This window comes from Staurois parvus, unplaced genomic scaffold (assembly GCF_062004578.1).
Source record: "Staurois parvus isolate SC_StPar_1 unplaced genomic scaffold, SC_StPar_1.0 ptg000029l, whole genome shotgun sequence".
NCBI lineage: Eukaryota > Metazoa > Chordata > Amphibia > Anura > Ranidae > Staurois > Staurois parvus.
The window spans coordinates 3,384,598-3,407,642 of record NW_028317825.1 but is presented as its reverse complement, the minus strand read 5'-3'; the positions used below and the strand labels follow the sequence as shown (position 1 = coordinate 3,407,642).

Sequence of the window (23,045 nt, the reverse complement as noted above, 5' to 3'; positions counted from 1 at the left end):
AACTGCCATTCACAGGATATTTTCTCTTTTTCAGACCATTCTCTGTAAACCCTAGAGATGGTTGTGTGTGAAACTCTCAGTAGATCAGCAGTTATTGAGACCAGCCCGTCTGGCACCAACAACCATGCCACATTCAAAGTCACTTAAATACCCTTTCTTCCCCATTCTGATGCTCGGTGTGAACATCAGAAAGTCATCTTCACCATGTCTACATGCCTAAATGCATTGAGTTGCTGCCATGTGAATGGCTGATTAGCAATTTGTGTTACCAGGCAATTGAACAGCTGTACCTAATAAAGTGGGAGGTGAGTGTATAATGCCATTTAAAGATCTCTAGCTCAGGTTTTGACAACCATCCACACCTTCACCCATGTGAATCAAAGGATTAACAACTATGAAGTCTCCTTGACATCATGGGCAGGATTATGTAACTAGAGCAGGATGGTTCCACAGCTTTCACTCCTCCCATCCTGTTGGACAAATCATCTACTTCTCCATGGTATTTGAATTAAAGTGGTTCTAAAGTCAAAAGGTTTATTACCTTAATGCACTTCCACTAGCTGTTCCTGCCCCTCACCCTCCCCCCAAAAAATATTTACCTGAATCCTCTGTCAGTCCAGCACTGTGCCCATCTGCAGCAGTGCTGGTCTCTCTGCTTGCTCCCACAGGACAGACTGAGAGCAGCGGGAACCATTGGCTCTTGCTGCTGTCAGTCAAGTTCTGTGAGGCGGGAACAGGGGCATGGCCAAGTTGTGCTGGGTGTCTCTATGGACACACACAGCCTGGCTTGGGAACATGCCTGCACAGGTGACCCCATCACACAGGGCATGCTATAGAAGAGGAGGATCAGACATCACCAGTGGGGGGCTCCGTAAGAGGGGGGTAAGGAGCTGCTTGGTGCAATATCTTAGAACAGAGCAGGTACTGTAAGTTTAAACCTCGTTTTTATTTTAGGAAAAAATATGAGCCTTTAGTATCACTTTTAGGTGTCTATAAATGTTCTCAGTACAGGTCATGCTTTATCTAGTAGTAGTTAATCACATTTTGCAGGTTGTCCAAGTCACTTCTTCTGTTCTTTTGTTCTTCAGAACTGAAGAAGAGGCTTTGGCAAGCTATGAAATGTCTTCAACATTACAGAACACGTTCAGCTGAAAGCGATTATCTACCTCTAGATATAAAGTGTCTGTGCTACCTGTGTGCATATAAATGATGGGTATTTTTCAGATAGTCAGGAGAAGTGAAGAAGTGGCTTGGATAAGCTGTAAACATCTTCAACATTAAAGAACAAATGCAGTTATTATTATTATAATATTATACAGGATTCATATGGTGCCAACAGTTTCAACAACGCTTTATAATATAAAGGGGGACAGCACAATTAAATACAGAAAGAATCGGAGGGCCCTGCTCCTATTATAACATGATTTGGATAAATAAGAACCTTCACATACAGCAACAAGACAGGCAAAAGATTCATTTACTGTACAATTGCAGATTGATTCATTAATTGTGGGTTTTGTTGCGCCAAAGTAACACTGTGATAATATAAATTATCACCCTGGCCATATCTTAATTGTGTGTGTGTGGTTCCAGTGGAAATTTTTCTTAATCTCTTACCCAGGGGCAAGAACGGTGTGCTCATGGTAACATGAGGTTGGCTGAGAGCACACCACACTGAGTGAGATGTCACCGAGAGCTCTTGGTCAAGGCTTCTGATCAGGAGCCAGTGGGATGAGCTCCAATAAAGCTCACTTAAGGGGCCTACCTAGCGGCAGGATTGCAAATTAACTGTTGCAAATTGTTTACTAAATGAGAAGCAGCCTGCTTTGAAATAAATGCTTAAATTTGTCACTAATTTGCTTCATATACTGTATCTCCATCTCTATAGTTTGCCTTTACACAATGCCGCAGTATGTTCTTCTAAGCATGACAAAATTTGATGTCTTATGGGTGTGTCATGACTTGGAAAGTACTGCGTTCAATCATTTCAAGTTTTATCTCTTTACTTACTACATTCCCATCATATGTTATATATTAACATATGAAAACTGTCAGAAGTAGCAATAATCTGTGGCGGAAATATAGACAGTCATTCTGTTATACAAAGTCAGTATCTTATATACAAACAAGCACAGTTATGTGCTTCAGTAAGAGTCAAACCTTCGAGCTCCCGGGTCAGACCTCTCATCTCTCTGCTAGGAGAATGGTGTAGATTAGAAGGCTATTAATGTCAGCCACACTCATTACATGTCACAGCAAGTTATAAATTATTTTCATATTGGCCAGACACACTGCAGACTCGTTCCTACATATTTTGAATGTTGCCGCATATGCTTGTATAGAAACTAATTTTACAGAGAAAGAAAGTTGTGCATGCCAGGAAATATAGTGAAATAATAATAGGAGAACATGTTTATTTATTTCTTCTTTTTCACAGGCTTCAGCCTGAGCCTGCACAATGTTTCCTTCTCATTAATGGCAAAGCAGAACAGTGTGCTTCGACAAGTTGACATAACATTGGGTTTTTTTTTTTCCAAATGGGTTTTTGGCCATTAGGTTTTGTTCCAGGCTGAGTACATTTGGAAGACTATTGCAGCCTCTTTTAAGACCTCCAGGGAGGCAAAAAAAAGGTTTGGCATACATACCTCCAGGTACTCCTGATGTATAGGGAACCCCATATCCTCCTAGGAAGAAAAAAAAATCAAATTATGAAGAGCAACATTATATATATATATACAGTATATATATATATCACAAGTCTTGCAGTAGAGATAAATCAAAGCAACTTTTTGATGGAGCTCAGTCTGACTTTCTCAAGACACAGAATCTTGACAATGATGGACTGAAGTCCATTGAAATTTTGATAATAAAATGCTGTTGTATTGATTCATCTCCTTCAGAAGACCCGTCAGTGCCTCTATACCTGTTTTGTATTTGCATGGATGTTTCTTTATGGGTGAGCACCTGGGCATTTATCTCATGGGACCCAGTATTCAAAGAAACAAAAAAATCTTCAATGTAACATTTTAAAGAGGGGCAACTTAATTAGACACACCACTGAATGACCCTACCCAAAGAAACCTTTACTGTTCACTGAGTTCAATATTTTCAAATGCTAGCTGAACTTTGTGAACTGTTTAAATGCCTGTCCTAACTGATACCAAGGCATACATCTGTATACGGATAAGAACTGCACATAAGATTGTATATATGATGCTAGTTTTGCCCACCACAAGACAGCCTGCTGTTGGCCACAGCTCAATTTTGTGTTTATTCTCTTTTATGTTTCATGAGTTTCATGAACCTGCTCTTTTGTTCTGATGGATTTAAACTGATCTTCTTAAAGCTGAACTTATATTGGGGTATTAGGTACTGCTTATGAAGTTCATCCAACCCATAGCTGCTGCTTCATCCCTGAAAATTGTTAGATCCATGTACCCCCTGACAGTGATGTAAGTGCTGAACTACCACCCCAGAGACTGACATTCTGGGCTGAAGCACAGTGATCACAGCTTGCTCTGCAGCTCCTCCATTCAAATAATGTTCTGTGTTCTTTAAAAAAAAAAAAAAAAAAAAATATATAAGGAATTCTATGATCAGACAAGGGATGTATAAACATCACAATCTCTCCATGACAAAACCCAGAGCACTTTGTATGCTTTGAATAGAATGCAAGACAATTTATTAATATAGGAGCTGCATAGCAAGTATTCATTGTGATCATTGTACTTCAGGCCCAGCTGTCGGTTTCTACAGCTTAAGTCACTCATCACAGTCAGGGAGTGCATGAACCTAACAATTTCCAGAAAAGAAAAAGAAAAAATGTTATATTCTGTTTGTCACCAGCATTAACGTGGAACTAAACCCTCCTATACTTTTCAACCAAGGAAGCTGCCATCCTAGCCTCTGTTTGATCTGTAACTGCCATGGTGCTGTACATGTGATTAGCCATGACTCCAGCCATTTGATGGATTGACAAGTTGGTTGACAGCATAAGCAAATGTGACAGTTAGCATTCACAGCATGTTGAGAATGTAACTGATTTTTGAAACTGTTGATAGGTTTTGTTCCACTTTAAGTGCTCGCACACCATCTGCAGAGACCTGCGTTTTTCTGCATAAGAAATCTGCAGGTCTCTGAAAGACACACAGGAAACAATGGTTTCTTATGTGTCTCGTTCACACCAAAATGCAGGTGTGATGTCCGGTGCGGGGCTATGTGGGATTATGTAGCATGTCTGCAGTTTTCCTCACAGCTCCATACTGGAACCCAGGCAAAACAGACAGCACTGCTCTGTGATCACCCTGTGTGTGGAAGAGAAAGCAGAGTGGTGCTGTATGTCTGTACTTCCCACCTACCTTCCCTCCTGGCAGATGTTGGCTGGGATCATGCTGTCACTTGGGTCTGTGATGGTGGAAGGAGGGGGATTTGCTGACACTGATGGTGGGGACAGATGAGAGGACACTGATGAAAGGTGACAGATGAAAGGACACTGATGGCGGATGACAGATGAGAGGACACTGATGACAGGTGACAGATGAAAGGACACTGATGGTGGGGGACAGATGAGGGGGGCACTAATGGTGGGGGACACTGATAGTGAGGGGCAGATTAAAGGACACTTATGGTGGGGGACACTGGTGCTGGGGGACAGGTGAGGGGGACACTGATTGTGGAGGACAGATAAGGGGGCACTAATGGTGGGGAACACTGGTGGGAGACATATGAGGGGCACTACAGGTGGAGGACACTGATGATGGGGGACAGATAAGGGGGCACTAATGGTGGGGGCAGGGGTGGACTGACAACTCATGGGGCCCCCGGGCAATAGGGGATCATGGGACCCCTGTGTCCTTGCCCAAACTCAAAAAAGCCTATGAAAAAGGTACCAGGGGCATCTCATGGGGCCCCCTGCTGAACCTGGGGCCTCGGGCAGTGCCCGAGTTTCCAAATGGTCAGTCCGCCCCTGGGTGGGGGACAATGATGGTGGGGGACAGATGAGCGGTCACTAATGGTGGGGGACAGATGAATAGTCACTGATGGAGGAGGACAGATAAAGGAGCACCAATGGTGGGGGATAATGATGGTGAGAGACAGATGGGGGGAACACTGATGGCAGGGGACAGATAAGGGGGCACTAATGATGGGGGATACTCTTAGTGAGAGACAGAAGAGGGGGACATTGATGGCAGGGGACAGATAAGGGGGCACTAATGGTGGGGGGACACTGATGGTAGGGGATATATGAGGGCGTACTAATGGTGGGGGACAGATGACCGGTCACTGATGGCAGAGGACAGATAAGGGAGCACTAATGGTGGGGAACACTGATGGTGGGAGACAGAAGAGGGGTTCTGATGGTGGGGAACAGATGAGGGGGACACTGAGGGTGGGAGACACTGATGGCAGGGGACAGATATGGGGGCATTGATGATGGGGGACAGGTGAGGAGGACACTGATGGCAAGAGACAGTTGAGGGGACACTGATGGCAGGAGACAGATGGGGGGAACACTGATAGTAAGGATGGTGGGAGACAGAACAGGGGTTCTGATGGTGGGGAACAGATGAGGGGGACACTGAGGGTGGGAGACACTGATGGCAGGGGACAGATATGGGGGCATTGATGATGGGGGACAGGTGAGGAGGACACTGATGGCAAGAGACAGTTGAGGGGACACTGATGGCAGGAGACAGATGGGGGGAACACTGATAGTAAGGGACAGATGAGGGGGACACTGATAGCGGGGGTCCCTGATGAGTATTCTCTGGTGAAGGGAACCTGATGAGGAGTCTTTGATGTGGGGATCACTAATTACAGGGGCACTGTTGAGGGGGTGATTACACAGGATGTGATGTCAGTTTGCGCATTAAAAAGACGTGCATGAAAACTGATGTCAACGTGCATAGAAACGGACTGAGAGACGCATGAAAACCGATGTAAACAGATGTAAACTCATGTCTCTGCAAGTGAAAGCTGCACCGTTTTCCTATCAGTTTTCATGCTTGCATGGTGTGAACGAGCCCTCGGGCAAATAAAAAATGCTTTGGTAATGCTAGTGCCAGACTGCATTACATACTGTATGCTGAATTTGACCAGAGTAAGGCTTCGTTTACACCATGCTGCAGAGATGTCAGTTTTTCTGCATGCGTTCTGCAAGGGCACAAAAAAAAAATTGTTCTCTGTGTTCTCATCACAACACTAGTATCACATGTAGGAATCTGCAACCTGTATAAAACTCACAGAAATGTGCATGAAAACTAATGTAAATCCGTGTCTCGGCAAGTAAAATCTGCGAGGTTTTCCCATCAGTTTTTATACACGTATAGTGTGAATGAAGCCTTTCACTTTAAATACGTCCTTAGTTAGAAAATACATTCTGCATTTTATTGATGCTGTTATCAGAACTAGGAATGCAATAATTAGCTGGTGTCAGACGTGTTATTTGTATCATTTGGCTTGAATAGTATGTTCATTTTCCTGTTATCGGTGTTTTGGAATTAATCCCTATCACTGGCATCCCAAAAGGAATGTTCGGAGGTGATTCTGTCCTGCTTCATTTCTGTCCTGTTTACACCTGAATGACTTCCTCACACAGCTGTCAAAACAGCCCTGTACAATATTCGTCTTCACCATCACTCATAGAGAAATTTCTACCGGCTTCCTTTTCAGACAGCGGGAATCACTTAGTAAAAGATGAGCATATCCCTGATAAGATGGATAGTAAAGAGTTGTGGTGCCAGAATTCCATATATGATCTACTAGTCTCAGGTCACTAGGCAGAAAGATGGAAGCTGCAACTTTACATAGCAGAATTTAAAGTGCGACTCCAAATGAGTAGTGTATTAAGATTCTGTGCTGCCCTAGGCAACACAAAAATTGTCTTCCCCCATGGACATGAACCAACAACCCCCCCCCTTCCCCCTCCCATGGAGAGAGCCATACATTGACCAATAACACCCCTGCTCCCCACCTGGGAGAGCCTTCCGCTAACCCTTTCCATCGGCGATAGAGAGAAAGACACTAATTTTCACAGCTCCGGGCATCCCTGGGAATAAGAGTCAGGCTCTACATACACAGCCTCTCTTGATCCCACCTGCTTCCCATAGCATGCAAGTCCCTTCTTTTATCCCGTCTTCTGGGGGGAGATGCTCCCCCACTAAAAAATGCCACCCTAGGCAAGTGCCTTGTTTGCCTTGTGGTAAATACGCCCCTGTTTATAAATGACTATTTTTATCAGAACTACTGTATATAAATTTCAAAACAAGAATACTTATCCTGGTGTGTTTTTTTGTGTTGTAAATTGAGCCTGTTTATTATTTACACCCGCTGCAGATCGCAATTGCATTGTGTTTTGATTGTGGTGCAGTAAACGCGCACATAACGCAGGTTTCCCATATCGCATTCTAGTGTGGATGGGCCCTCAATGCATGCAAAACCTTTGGCTGGTAAAACAGCTCTCTTCTATATACAATGTATTTCATCTGTGTATTTAGCTGTCTTCCTGAAGTTCGGCTTTAATAAAACTGAATTTAATTTTTTATTTAACAGCTTAAATTTTCTTTGTTTATCCTCTATTTTCATAGACCTTGTCTTACCACAGGAAACCTATCAAAAGTGGTGGGTAAAATTTTCAATACTGCTTCACTGACTAAAGGAAAGTTTGTGCATCCATAGAGATCCAGTTATTGAAATGTTCTCTACATACCTGGTAGCTTGGGTGCTTTAATAGGATACCCTAGAGGTACACCAGGCTGCTGTCCACCAAATCCACCAAAGCCTTGAAATAATAAAAAGAAATGTACAATGCATCAAAATGTGTTAATAGCTTAAAATTCCATTCCAGCAAAAACATTTTCTTTAGTTTTGAACAGAGTAAGAAAAGGTTAGCACCTCAGGAGAATCTTTCCAATGGAGGCACAGACAGTAAAAAAAACTTTTTTGAAAGTAGAGTCAAGACAGGTGAGAACCTCGGTTGAGTCCTTATTGCTGTTGGTGTCTTTTTTAGGGAGATCTCCTCACTTCCTATCTGGTCACCAAAAAAGGAAGCAAGGTGATCTCTCCCAATAAGTACACCAGCAGCAAAGAAAACCTAAAAAAAAGATATACCTCTTTTTGTCTCAAAAAGCAAAAAATACATTTTGTCAAGGATTCCATTTTAATTTCTTTTCAATCTCAGATTAGATATTTGTAGCACAACGCAGTTATAAAGTGTGTTACAGATATGTAGACCTTTGAGGTGGTTGTAAACCTCAGACATGAACAAAGCATATCTCTCTATAGTGTATACTTGTCTCAATCCAGAGCACTAAGTTACTGCTGGCTTGTACCTCCACTATCAGCATGAATCACTTCTGACAAGTTTTTCTAACACCAAGAGATTAAGCCTGGGTTAACATATATGCGGTGCGATAAATCACATGTGATTCACACAGGAACCGCACCAAATTCCTGAGCAAAGCACATGCGATTTGCGTGCTGTATGATTGGAGCCATTTTGTATGGCTCTAATCGCACCGCACCAAAAATGTGCACAACCCTTTTTGTTGTCCACACTAGAATCAGATCGCATGGGTATTTACACCTATGCAATCTGATTCTGCACATCGCACCATGTTTTGCGGACCGATTTCGGGGTGTTGTTAACTTAAAATACACACCCACAGCAGTTCGCATGAACAGGGTGCGATTTTGATGCAGTGCGGAATTCGCACTGAAGATGCTGCGAATTCCGCACCGCATCAGTGTGAACCAGGGCTTAAAGGTATCAGAGGAGGGATCTCCAGCACACAGCCTGTGATTGACAGCCTCAGCTGTGTTCCTGTGTGCTACGTGGAGAGGTGTGTGTCCGTTCCCTCCAATCAGCACTCACTGAGCATAGTGTAACTTCAGCTCCCTGCCCCCTGTTTTCTGACACACAGATAAGCTGTATAACTTCTGCACTTTGAATGGCTGTAGAGAATAGAGGCCTGCCGATAAACAGGTACAACTTATGTAGGAGGATTTGTTTCATCTCTGTGTATCACCTTAGGCCAGTTACTGCACTGGCTATATGTAAGGGTTTACAACCTCTTTCATTTATAAGGTTTGCATCAGGGGTGGACTGACAACTCATGGGGCCCCAGGGCAGTAGGGGATCATGGGGCCCCTGTGTCCTTGCCCACACTCAAAGCACACCCGAAAAAGCCTTTAAAAGGTACCATGGGGTCCCCTACTGACCCTGGGCCCTCGTGCAGAGCCCGAGTGCTCGAATGGTCAGTCTGCCCCTGGTTTGCATCTTCATTACACAGCATTTGAATCACCCTCTGTTTTCTTGATCCACGGATGAATAATAATCAATAAAATAACTATTAGGGGGACTACATTCTACAACAGCTATAAAAAACAAAACCAGACTGGTTCTTGCTTACTTCAGCTTTGGATCATGTTATGCTACATAAGGAGACATAGTCTAACTAAAATAGTATGGTCAATGAGAATACTTTCTCTGATATATTTTTAAATAGTTTCTTCAGCTTTGGATTTGTTTATTCTATATAAGGAGACAGAGAGTAGCAATCAGAGTACAATGGAAGCATTTTCTAGATTACATTCATATATAGTTATGTTAAAGGAATCTACATTCCAATTGTCAACAATACAGTTTATTTGTCATCTGCAGTAATGCATTCTTGATATATTATGATGACCCTGACTGTATGTTATAATGGCACATGACATCATTGGACAAGGTTAGAGGCCAGAAATGGCCGTTGTATGACTGGGGCTCACATTGGGATATAGCTATTTCTGTAAAGATAGATTAAAAAGAACAAAACAGCATGGTGAGCAGAAACTGCATGGGGTTTGGTTTCCTTCTTCAGCTCCCTATTCTGATAGTGTTATATGCTGGACAACATACAGCTCCATCTCTTTCCTAGCCCTTTATCTGTATTGGCTCTGGATTGAGGACAGGGCGCGGTAAAGGAAAAACAACATGCTCTCAGCACCCGCTTCCTCATTCAAAAAATGTTAACAGTGCAATTCATTCTTAGACAGCGGCTTGCAGATATCAGAGTTTTGATTTTAGAATTACTCTCCAAATCACCAAAATAGTAAAAAAAAAAAATCAATAATTATATCACTTTCCAAATATTTTGCTGCATGTAAAGTTACTTTTGGAAAAACTCCTTCACAACAACATGCCGTGAGCTTCCGTTTGTGGAACTTAGTTCTTTGGTTTATCAAATCATTCAAATTGCCGCAAAAGAAAGTAATAATCTGATTAGCTATTATGAGCAGCACAAAAAGGGTTCCCTTTATAAAATGCTGGTCTTTTGAATGTTCTTTAGTTCAACAACTGCTAATTTAGGGTTATTTACTAAAACTGGAGCGTGCAAAATCTGGTGCAACTCTGCATGGTGGCCAATCAGCTTCTAACTTCAGCTTGTTCAATTAAGCTTTGACAATAAAAGCTGGAAGCTGATTGGCTACCATGCACAGCTAAACCAGATTCGGAGTGCTTCAACTTTAGTAAATCTCTCCCATAATCTCAATGTCGTTTTCGTTGTTTATCTACATTAACTTAGGGGTCTGTTTTTAAAAATTTGGACTAGCAATTTGCCCAGTGATAATGCATGTATTTTTGTTGTGTGCGAATGAAGCAATAAAGAAATGTTATTAGGTAATTCCTGTGCAAGCCAAATGTTTTTCATTGATTTAAAAAAAGGAAAATAGTACATTTGACCACTAGATGGTGCTAACTATCATAAGAAATTCCTATCATGCTTAGCGGCATCTAGTGGCCACATGCAGTATTTTTCATTTTAAATCAATGAAAAATATTTGACCAACACGGGAAATGGCCTAATAACATTATATTTTGCACCCTTCACACAGAAAGTATGTACACGCACTTTAACTGGACAAATTACTATGCAATTTTTTTCTATGTATACACAAACTACTGTTATTTAGTAATAAGGAACTTTATCTGTAGACTTACCAGGTATCCCACCCAAAACTCCACCACCAGCTACAAAAGAAGAGAAAACAAGAGATTAATTATCTCTAAATAACATAATTTTTATAAATGCATTGGGTGTGCAAAATAAAAAGAAATATACCAAGCAGTACCAAGTATTCTGGCTAAACCAGTTTAACCAGGTTCTGCCTGGGCTATAGCAGATTAGTGGTCAGGCAGGCCTTTCATCCATCCGGGTAGACATCATATAATGTCTTCCCGGTCACGCTGCTCTGTGATTGGTGGTGAGCTGTGTGCCTCAGACACAGCATATCACTGATCAGGGTAAAGAATCAATTATGTTGGCTCCTTACTATATGATCAGCTGTGTGACAGCTGATCACTTGTAAACTATTGTTGGTTATAGACATTTCCTTTCCGCAGCAGCTGTCACTGTCTGAGGAAATGAAAGCCGATAACTGGCTTACCTGTGACAGGAGACATTTACGCTGGTCATCACTGCCCTGATTATCAGTGCAGCCCCATTAGTGGCAATCAGTAGCCATCAGTGCAGCATATCAGTGCCTAACAGAGCAGCTTATCAGTTCACACCAGTGCAGCAGATCAATGCCTATCAGTGCAAAATACCAGTGCCCATCAGTTTTGCCTTATCAGAGCAACCTCATCACTGCCTCTTCATCAGTGCCTTGATGATCAGTGCACTGATGTGCCTCCTCATCAGTGGCCATAAGTGCCACCTCATTTGTGCAGCCTCATCAGTGCCCATCAGTGCAGCCTCACTAGTGCAGTCTCATCAGTGCCCATCAATGCAGCCTATCAGTGCCCGTCAGTGCTGCCCTATCAGAGCCCATCAGTGTAGCCTCATTAGTGTAGCCTCATCAGTGCCCATCAATGTAGCCTATCAGTGCAACCTATGAGTGCCCATCATTGTGGCCTCATCTGTGCATATCAGTGAAGAAGAAAATGTACTTATTTGCATATTTTTATACAAGTAACAAAGAAAGAGATTTTTTGTTAAAAATGTTTTGTCTTTTTTAGTTTGTTTAGCCTAAAATAAAACCCCCAGTGGTGATTAAATACCACCAAAAGAAAGCCCTATCCGTCTAAAACAAAAATGATAAAAATTTGGGTAAAATTTTGCATGACCGCGCAATTGTCATTCAAAGTGAAACAGCGCTAAAAGATGAAAACTGTCCTGGGCAGGAAGGTGGTGAAAGTGCCCGGTAGGCAATTAGTATTATCTAAATGTTTTTTACCTAAGGGTTGTTTCTTCAAAAGACAACATTCTAATTGCAGATTGTTTATGTGGATGCTATATAGCTTTATTAGCTTTAATTCATTGATGTAGTCCTATGCATTTATTCAAATATTCTTTAAAGCGAAACTATACAAGCTTTTAAAGAGCAATGCTATATTATTGGTAATATTTACATAATATTTAGGTTGCAGAACATGCTGGGGTTTCAAAGTCAAAGCCCAGCACCACCTTTTAATTGCCAACTGCCTTTCGCTGAGGACCCATAATGGACAGTATGATGTATAAGACATGGAAGGCATGTGTTCTTCCTATAACTATAGAGACCTGAACTAATTTTAACCATAGTACAGAAAAGAGGTAAATACATGCAGAAAAACTGTACTTTCCCTTTCAAAAGGGTAATAAATCAGATCGGACTTTAATGGACCACTAAAGTGACAGAATATGGTACCATGGTAAGTGTATTTGGTTGATACATGTAATGATAGTATTCATTATAATTTTTTTTTTAATTGCATATTTATTTATTTTCATCACTTTAATGGGCAACTCTCCAAAAGTAACATATTTAAAAAGATAAGCTTTTATTCAAGTGGTTTAACCTTTTTTATCCTGTGGTCCATCTAAGGTCACCTTGTCAACAGGGACACAACACTTCAGTCATTTTATGACAGCACAAACAGCATTGTTACCCTACAGAAAGTGGAAAATCAATAGATCTGTTGACCAGATTAATAGGTAATAAAACTATGTTATGGGAGGATTTAGAAAAAGAGAAAAAAATCGGTATGAATGCTAGTGAGAAGACTGCATTATATATCCAACGTGTGATTAAGTCCATATTTGACCTTTAACTCTCCTTTTTATTACTTTATATGAGAATTTATTTTGGAGAAGATCATGGAAAGGGCAAGACTGATAATAGAAAGTGGCTACTATCAGACAGCATTGGTCTCCAAACTGTGGTTCAAAAGCAGGATGCTCCTTGTTTGCCTTTATCTGGCCCTTGGACCACTATTCCTCCCACTAAATAATGTTTGGGAAGATTGAAGGTATCAAGCAAAGAGGGAGACCGACTACCAAGTGGTTGGACACATTGACTACAGCTGTGGGGATGACACTGGAGGATCTTGCCAGGCTAGCACAAAACTGACTTCTTTCTAAAGCTCTCATTCATCAAGTCACTAGGACTTGGACTCAAGTTGATGGCACTTAATAATAATAATACAAGGCATTATTCCTGCTTCTGATGCAAGGCACTATTCCTCCAACTGACATCAACAGCGGGGCATAATTCTTATCACTGACGCCTTCAATAGGACACTATTCTTTTCACTGACACCAACGAATGGGCACTATTGCATCCAATGATAAAACAATGGGGTACTATTCCTCCCATTGACTCCAATGAATGAGAACTATTCCTTCCACTGATACCAATGATGGAGCACAATTCCTTCCACTAATACTAATGATGTGGCACAATTCCTTCCACTGATACCAACGATAGGGCATTATTTCTTCCACTAACAAATAATAGGACAAACTTTCTTCCACTAATACTAATGATTGGGCACTGACACCAACAGTGGGGAAAAATTCCTCTCAATGACACCAACAATGGGGCACTATTCTTCTCACTGAAACCAGCGAATAGGTACTATTGCTTCCACTGACACTGCCAATGGGGCAATATTCCTCCCAATGACACTAATGAATGAGCGCTATCCCTCCCACTAATACAAGACATTATTCCTCCTACTGACACCAACAATGGAGCATAATTCCTCTCACTGACACCAACAATGGAGCACTATTCTTGTCACTGACACCTACAAATGGGCACTATTCCTTTGAATGATACCAATAATGGGGATATATGCCTCCTTCTGCCACTAATGAATAGTACTATTCCTTCCACTGACACCAATGATGGAGAATTATTCCAACCACTAATACAATGATTTGGCATGATTCTTTCCACTGACACCAACAAAGGAGCACTATTCCTCCCACTAACCAATATTAGGACAATTTTTCTCCCACTAATACCAATGATTGGGCACTATTCCTCCCACTGATATAAGGCACTATTTCTCCAACTGACTCCAACAGTGGTGCATAATTCCTCTCACTGACACCAATGATCGGGCACTATTCTTCTCACTGAAAGCAATGAATGGGCACTATTGCTTTCACTGACACCGCCAATGGATCAATATTCCTCCCATTGACACTAATGAATGAGAACTATTCCTTCCACTGATACAAGGTACTATTCTTCCCACTGAGACAAACAGAAGGGATTAAGTCCTCTTACTGATCTCAATAATGGGTCACTATTCTTTTCACTGACACCAACGAATGGGCACTATTCCTTCCAATGATACCAACAATGGGGCACTATTCCTCTCACTGACACTAATGAATGAGCACTATTCCTTCCACTGACACCAATGATGGAGCATTATTCCTCCCACTAATAGCAATGATTAGGCATTATTCCGTCCACTGACACCAACAATGGGGCATATTGCTTCCACTAACCAATAATAGGGCAATTTTTCTCCTACTAATACCAATGATTGGGCACCATTCCTCTTCTTATTGACCACAGGTATTATGTAATTTTTTACTTCCTTTGACCACCATGCCGGAGGTATTGTTTACTCCCGCCGACGCTGGGGCATTTTCTACTCCTACTGGCCAATAAACAATAGGATAAAAAAATGGCACTTTGTTTAAACATTTGGAAACCTTTGCCATGTAGTATTGCTTATTGGTCTATGGTTATACTGCAACAGTTCAGTGTTTTTAATAACACATCTATATTATTTGTTCTTCTAATTGGTAGATAGCACTTATTTCTCTTTTGCTAAGACGCATATAGAAAAGTTTCTTCAAAATTATGTTTACAGCCTTAAAACAATTTGTGAGAGGAACAAGAGCATTTGCTAGACTTACCTTGAGGTTTCTGTTTCACACCATTCCCTGTTGCCACTCCAGGAAGGACACCAACTCCTGGGTATCTCACACCTAAATTAAGAAGGCATTAAGAGACCACTTAATTATGTGCTCATATATAAGTATATGTGCAATTTTCCTGTATAAATATGAAATATAAAATATGAAATGTAATTTGTCTTTATGGGTACATTTATATTTCTAGAAAATGTTCTTTTCTCTACTTTTATTCTGTGTTTGAAAAACATTTCTTAGTTATGCAAGGGTACATTTAGTCAGTATTTAAAGTATACCTAAGCCCTGGTTCACACTGGTGTGACTTCTGGTCTTAATCAGTGCGATTTGAAGCAGTGCAATTCCAAAAATAGTTCCTGCTCTACTATTTTTTTTATTTCATTGCAACTTGCATTGACTTCTGTTAAATGAAGTCGCAAGCCGCAGTCAAATTGGAGGTACAGATCACACTGATCTGAGGCTTTGAAATGCGATTTTCAAAGTCGCATTCATTGTGACCCAAGGCTTAAGGCAACACTTTTTTTTTAAGTTTGGAATAGAGGGCAAAAACACCTGTTGGGTTTTTATCACTGACTGTATTCTCGTTAGTGAAATTCACCCTATCTACTGATCAAGTTTATCATTATTTTATTTATTATGGGTACTTATATAGCGATGTCAATTTACACAGCACTTTACATATATATTGTACTTTCACATCAGTCCCTAACCCTCAAGGGGCATCCAATCTAAGGTCCCTAACTCTCATTCATACATACACATACTAGGGACAATTTTAGACAGGATCCAAATAACCTACCAGCATGTCTTTGGAGTGTACGAGGAAACTGGAGTACCCAGAGGAAACCCACGCAAGCACAGGGAGAACATGCAAACTATCACTGAAAGTGAAAGAAAATCCAAAATGTTGGGTTGTCACCAGAATAGCAATAGTGGGGAAATCTTTCAAATGGAACACTAGTTCTGGTGACCCTGGTGACAACCAAGGATTCCCTCAATTTTATAATGGTTTCCTCTCGCTTTCTGTTGTGGCTATGGAACAGAAAGTGAAAGGAAGGCTCACACAAAGAACTTCCTTGATTCAAATTAAAAAAAAAAGTTTTGCCTTCAGTTCTACTTAAAAGCAACTGTAGAAAGACCAAGGATGATCTAAATAAAATGGTGGACCCTTAAAGTCAACCTTTTATAAACTTGGTTGATTCAAAACAAACAAATGCTGAAAAAAGACATAAGTAGGGGTTACCGTCAGTAAAAGCACCTGTCAACATGATCAGTAGAGCTAGAGATATAAGCAGCTGAAGTTATGTGCACATCCTGACATTTCCTGTAAATATTGATCTGGACCCTGCCATGTTCCTTCATTGTAGCCTCTCTATTGGTTAATGAGGCTGCCTATCACTTTAAATGTTCCTTAGAAGAGTCAGGAGGGTGTGTGTGTATAGGATGGTGGAGAACTGCACATACCTTCATCTGCCTATATCTCTGGATCTATAGATGGTTTTGAGATGCTGTTTTCACTGAAGGCAACTTCTGCTTATGTAATACTGCATATCAACTAGACTTGCCTAGGAAATGTTATCATATCATATCATATCCTTATCATATTCTTATCTCCCCATTATAAAAGTGTGGGAGTTTATCTCATTCTTATACCAAACTGCAGTAAACATCACATATCTTTCTAGAATTTAGTGTCCTTGTTTGTGGAAATACCACATTTCTGGCAAGACTCCAAAATAACAGAGGGCCTCATGTATAAATGGCTGGCTGAGGAATTGTCTTTAAATAAAACTTAAAAAGATGGGTATGCTAATAGCAGCAAATCCCCAGGCTATAGGAACCTAGGAATCCGACAGACATACACATCTGGAGACATAATGGTTTACTGTATCTTTCTTATGTGCAGCCAGAAAATCAATTTAGGATATTTTAAAAATTTTAAAGAGTTTAATCTCCCAAAGCCATTTTCTTCTGGTTCCTCCTATTGCATCATGCAGTGCAAACTCGATTTTCACATAAACGACTCACACTGAATTCCAATGGGATTATCTCCCATTGCTCTACTCTCCTCACAGGCAGTTCTTTCTAATTCCTACAACTGTTTTCTAAGGTCCTAAGCAGCTAACACAGTATACTCCAGCAAACTGTCCATGAATGAGGAGTAAGCCTTCTAGATGATGTTGTTGTCTACTTCACGTGCCCATTCAGCCAAGGATGGAGGTTCAGTTTTGCACCTGTGCATGGCAATCACAGACCTTGCTGCTGTCAGAAAATGGCTAAGCAAGCTTCACTTGAGCTGTTTATACAGATGATAATGCATTGCTCAAAAAAATTAAAGGAACACTTTTTAATCAGAGTATAGCATCAAGTCAACAAACTCCTGGGATATTGATCTGGTCAGTTAGGTAGCAGAGAGGGTTGTTAATCAGTTTAAGCTGCTTTTGTGGTAATGAAATTAACAACAGGTGCACTAGATGGGCAACAATGAGACAACCCCCAAAACAGGAATGGTTTTACAGGTGGAGGTCACTGAATTCCTTTTCCCTACTCATCTTTTCTGACTGTTTTTCACTAGTTTTGAATTTGGCTAGGGTCAGTGCAACTACTGGTATCACGAGGTGATACCTGGTTTGTACAGAGGTTGCACAGGCAGTCCAACTCCTCCAGGATGGCACATCAATACATGCCATTGCCAGAAGGTTTGCTGTGTCTCCCAGCACAGTCTCAAGAGCATGAAGGAGATTCCAGGAGACAAGCAGTTACTCTAGGAGAGCTGGACAGGGCCGTAGAAGGTCCTTAACCCATCAGCAGCACTGGTATCTGCTCCTCTGCGCAAGGAGGAACAGGATGAGCACTACCAGAGCCCTACAAAATGACCTTCTGCAGGGCACTGGTGTGAATGTCTCTGACCATACAATCAGGAACGGACTTCATGAGGTTGGCCTGAGGGCCCAACGTCTTCTAGTGGGCCCTGTGCTCACTGCCCAGCACCATAGAGCTCAATTGGCATTTGCCATTGAGCACCAGAATTAGCAAGTCCATCACTGGTGCCTTGTGCTTTTCACAGATAAGAGCAGGTTCACCCTGAGCACTTGCGACAGACGTGAAAGGGTCTGAAGAAGCCATGGAGAATGTTATGCTGCCTGTAACATCCTTCAGCATGACCGTTTTGGTGGTGGGTCAGTGATGGTCTGGGAGGCATATCCATGGAGGGACACACAGACCTCTACAGGCTGCACAATGGCACCCTGACTGCCATTAGGTATTGGGATGAAATCCCTGGACTCATTGTCAGACCCTACGCAGGTGCATTGAGTCCTGGGTTCCTCGTGGTGCATACAAATGCCCGGCCTCATGTGGCGCGAGTATGCAGGCATTTTCTGGAGGATGAAGGAATTGATACCATTGAATGGCAACCACGCTCGCCTGACCTAAATCTAATAAAACACCTCTAGGATATAATGTTTTGGTCCATTTGATGCTGCCAGGATGCACCTCAGACTGTCCAGGAGCTTAGTGATGCCCTGGTCCAGATCTGGGAGGAAATACCCCAGGACACCATCCATCGTCTCATTCTGAGCATGCCTCGACATTGTCAGGCATGTATACAAGCATGTGGAGGCCCTACAAACTACTGAGTACTATTTTGAGTTGCTGCAATGAAATTTCAGCAAAATGGACTAGCTTGCTACATAATTTTTTCACTTTAATTTTCGGGGTGTCTGTGAGTTCAGCCCTCTGTAGGTTGAGAGTTTTCATTTCCATCAAACGATGGGGCATCCTTACGTTCCTAACACATTACTCAGTTCATATCAGTATAGATATCCAGCATGATATTTTTCCCCATTGAGATCTGATCTGTTTTCAAAGTGTTCCTTTAATTTTTTGGAGCCGTGTATATTATTTTTTCTCTGTATTAGAATTATTGCTCCATTCTAGACACCACAGCTCACAATGCTGGTGTGATCAGGTGCTGATTGATAAGCTACAAGTTTGTAAATCAGCAGACAATGCTAATACGCCCCCTACAACATGTTTACATCCCACTGTAGTGCAATTCAGGCACAGCCTATATGAAGGAAAAAGCTGCTCTGAATTTGGGAGCAGTGTAGCATTGTTGGAACACCAGCACAGGAAGTTGCATTGGATGGTTCTCACTGGCAGGGTCAATAGGTGTTTGTGGGACTTTGTATGGACACTAAGTGCACTTTCACACTGCCACATTGTGGTTTCCCAGCAACTCAGGTGAAACGCAGTGTACAGCGGTTTTCGTGAGGGTTACCCGTGCTTTCCCATAGCCTCCTATTAGATTGGACGTATTTGATGCATTTTCTAAAAGTGTACCAAAGGTTCCGCATGCTGTATCTTTGATGCATTTTCAGAAAATGCACAAAAAAGCCTGATCTAATAGAAGTTTATAGAAAAATGTGGGTAACCTGTATGAAAATGGCGAATACACTGATCGGCACCCGTGCTGCGGGGAAACCGCAATGGGACAGTGTGTGTGAAAGGAGCCTAAGAGAAAACTGTAAGTGCAGATGTGCTAATAGATAAAGTGGAAGTGGACCTAAACTCTCTCTCTCAATCAACACTACCTATTTTTAATCCTTATGCTGAAATCATTAATAAATGGATATGAAAGTATATTATATTTACTTATTTTAAACTTTTTCTTCAGTTGCGTCCAATCTAATAGGAGGCTATGGGAAAGCACGGGTAACCCTCACGAAAACCGCTGTACACTGCTTCTGGCCTAGGCCAAAATATGTCATACATCCCAGGAGTCTTCATGGGATTTTTTTTTCCATGATCTGGAGAAGGGGTGCTTTCTCAGCTAAGCACACCCTCCTGCCTGAATGCCTGAGCTAAGGGCAGGTGGATTCCAGGAAGTAAATGCTAGATAAATCACCTGCCCTTACTCAAAATGGCTGTGGCTAGAAATTCTAGGGGTGTTTTATAAAGTGATTTCTCAACAAAATTGAGCATTTAGACAAGGATGGATGGGGGAGCTTGCTTTGTATAATAGACTGAAAGAAACAGTGTTTTCAGTTTGTGGTGCTCAGATACATTTAAAGCGAAAATACACTGCGACTACACTGTGCAGAAGTATCGGCCTGAGGCACACAGCTCTGAAGGAAGAGCACAGGTATGCACTGGTTATGTCATCGGCTGCTGCTCTCTAGGATTTTTCCTAAATGGTGCACGTTTAGGAGATATTCATTTTACCTACAGGTAAGCTTACTTGTAGGGTAATAAAATATGAGAGTTTACTACCACTTTAATTGTTTCAGCACACATTTTGTCTAAGGAGGCTATAGATCTAATTTACAGCTATACTCTGGCAGTAAGAAAATTGGGCACCATTTTGTTAATATATTTTGACCTGTTATTATCACCTTAAATATGTGATGTAACCACACATTTTTAATTCTATGAATCAGAACAAAAAGTATTCTATATTATTCTGCTGTACTTCTGGGTCCCCACTGACACCAGTTTCACGACTCTGCTCTCTGTGTACACTTTTTCATTTGCAATATGATGACTCCATTACCATGGTAACAGGGAGTCCTAAATAGTTACATAGTTAGTCTGGCTGAAAAAAGACAAACATCCATCCAGTTCAACCCAGGGGCAGACTGACAACTCATGGGGCCCCCGGGCAATAGGGGATCATGGGGCCCCTGTGTCCTTGCCCAAACTCAAAAAAGCCTATGAAAAAGGTACCAGGGGCATCTCATGGGGCCCCCTACTGACCGGCGGCCCTCGGGCAGTGCCCGAGTTTTCAAATGGTCAGTCCGCCCCTGGTTTAACCATTAAAAAAAAAAGAAAAATTTATAATCCTACACCCACAGTTGATCCAGAGGAAGGCAAAAAAAAAACAGCAAAGCATGATGCAATTTGCTCCTGCAGGAGAAAAAAATTCCGCCCTGATCCCCCGAGAGGCAATTGGATATTCCCTGGATCAACTTTACCTATAAATGTTAGTATCCAGTTATATTCTGTGTATCTAAGAAAGAATCCAGGTCTATTTTAAAGCAATCCACTGAGCTGGCCAGAACCAACTCTTGAGGGAGTCTATTCCACATTTTCACAGCTCTTACTGTGAAGAAACCTTTCTGTGTTTGGAGATTAAATTTCTTTTCCTCCAGATGTAAAGAGTGCCCCCTTGTCCTCTGTGACCTCAGGATGAATAGCTCTACACCAAGTTCACTATATGAATCAGAAAGCGTACGCAGGGTGTGGAAATATGATAATAACACTGGTGTCAACCATACAGTTGCAAGAAAAAGTATGTGAACCCCTTGGGATTACGTGGAGTTTTGCATGAACTGGGCATAAAATGTGCTCTGAACGTCATCTAAGTCACAACAATAGAAGAACACAGTCTGCTGAACATAATACTACACAAACATTAGATGTTGCTATGGTTTAATTGCACATAACATGTAAACATTCACAGTGCAGGGAGGAAAAAGTATTTGAACCTTTGAACTTAATAACTGGTTGACCCTCCTTTGGTAGCAATAACCTCAACCAAACGTTTCCTGTAGTTGCAGATCAGACCTGCACAACGATCTGGAGTAATTTTGGACCACTCCTCTTCACAAAACTGTTTCAATGTAGCAATATTCTTGGGATGTCTGGTGTGAATCGCTCTCTTAAGGTCATGCCACATCATTTCAATCGGGTTGAGGTCAGGACTCTGACTGGGCCACTCCAGAAGGCGTATTCTGTGCTGTTGCAGCCATTGTTTTGTTAAATTACTTGTATGCTTTGGGTCATTGTCCTGTTGCATCACCCATCCTCTGCAGAGCTTCAGTTGGTGGACAGATGGTCGTACGTTTTCCTGCAAAATGTCTTGAAAAACTCTGGAATTCATTTTCCCATCAATGACAACAATCCATTCAGGCCCTGAGGCAGCAAAGCAGCCCCAAACCATGATGCTCCCTCCGCCATGTTTTACAGTGGGAATGAGGTTTTGATGTTGGTGTGCTGTGCCTTTTTTTCTCCACACATAGTGTTGTGTGTTCTTCCCAAACAACTCAATCTTGGTTTCATCTGTCCACAGTATATTTTGCCAGTAGTGCTGTGGAACATCCAGGTGCTCTTTTGCAAACTTCAAACATGCTGCAATATTCTTTTTGGACAGCAGTGGCTTCCTCCGTGGTGTCCTCCCATGTACTCCATTCTTGTTTAATGTTTTCCTTATTGTAGATGTGTCAACAAAAATGTTAGCATGTGCCAGAGATTTCTGTAGGTCTTTAGCTGACACTCTGGGATTCTTCTTTACCTCATGCAGCATTCTGCGCTGTGCTCTTGCAGTCATTTTTACAGGATGACCACGCCTAGGGAGAGTAGCAACAGTGCTAAACTTTCTCCATTTGTAGACAGTCTGTCTTACCGTGGACACATGAACATCAAGGCTTTTGGAGATACTTTTGTAACCCTTTCCAGCTTCATGCAAGTCAACAATTCTTGATGGCAGGTCTTCTGAGAGCTCTTTTCTGCGAGGCATGGTTCACATCAGACAGTGCTTCTTGAAACCAGTAAACCCAAAACAGTTGTGTGTTTTTTAAGGGCAGGACAGCTGTCAGCAACACATCCAATATCATCACACTGATTGGAGTCAAGGTTGGCTCACTCCTGGCTCCAATTAGCTCTGGGAGAAGTCATTAAGCTAGGGCCTCACATACTTTTTCCTCCCTGCACTGTGAATGTTTACATGTTATGTGCAATTAAAACATGGCAACATCTAATGTTTGTGTAGTATTATGTTCAGCAGACTGTGTTCTTCTATTGTTGTGACTTAGATGACGTTCATGGCACATTTTATGCCCAATT

General features: G+C 41.7%; 1 protein-coding gene across 6 annotated transcripts in view; it reads right to left on the bottom strand.

Annotated features, from left to right (window-relative positions):
• ELN (elastin) overlaps window positions 1–23,045 on the bottom strand; it is a 157,480-nt gene that overhangs the window by 52,280 nt on the left and 82,155 nt on the right. For all 6 annotated transcript variants that reach the window (XM_089657245.1, XM_089657265.1, XM_089657271.1 and 3 more), the window contains 4 exons: window positions 15,186–15,257; window positions 10,985–11,014; window positions 7,709–7,780; window positions 2,646–2,684 (listed from right to left, as the gene is read on the bottom strand). In XM_089657245.1, the coding sequence (XP_089513371.1) occupies window positions 2,646–2,684; window positions 7,709–7,780; window positions 10,985–11,014; window positions 15,186–15,257 (213 nt within the window). The remainder of the gene's footprint in view (window positions 1–2,645; window positions 2,685–7,708; window positions 7,781–10,984; window positions 11,015–15,185; window positions 15,258–23,045) is intronic.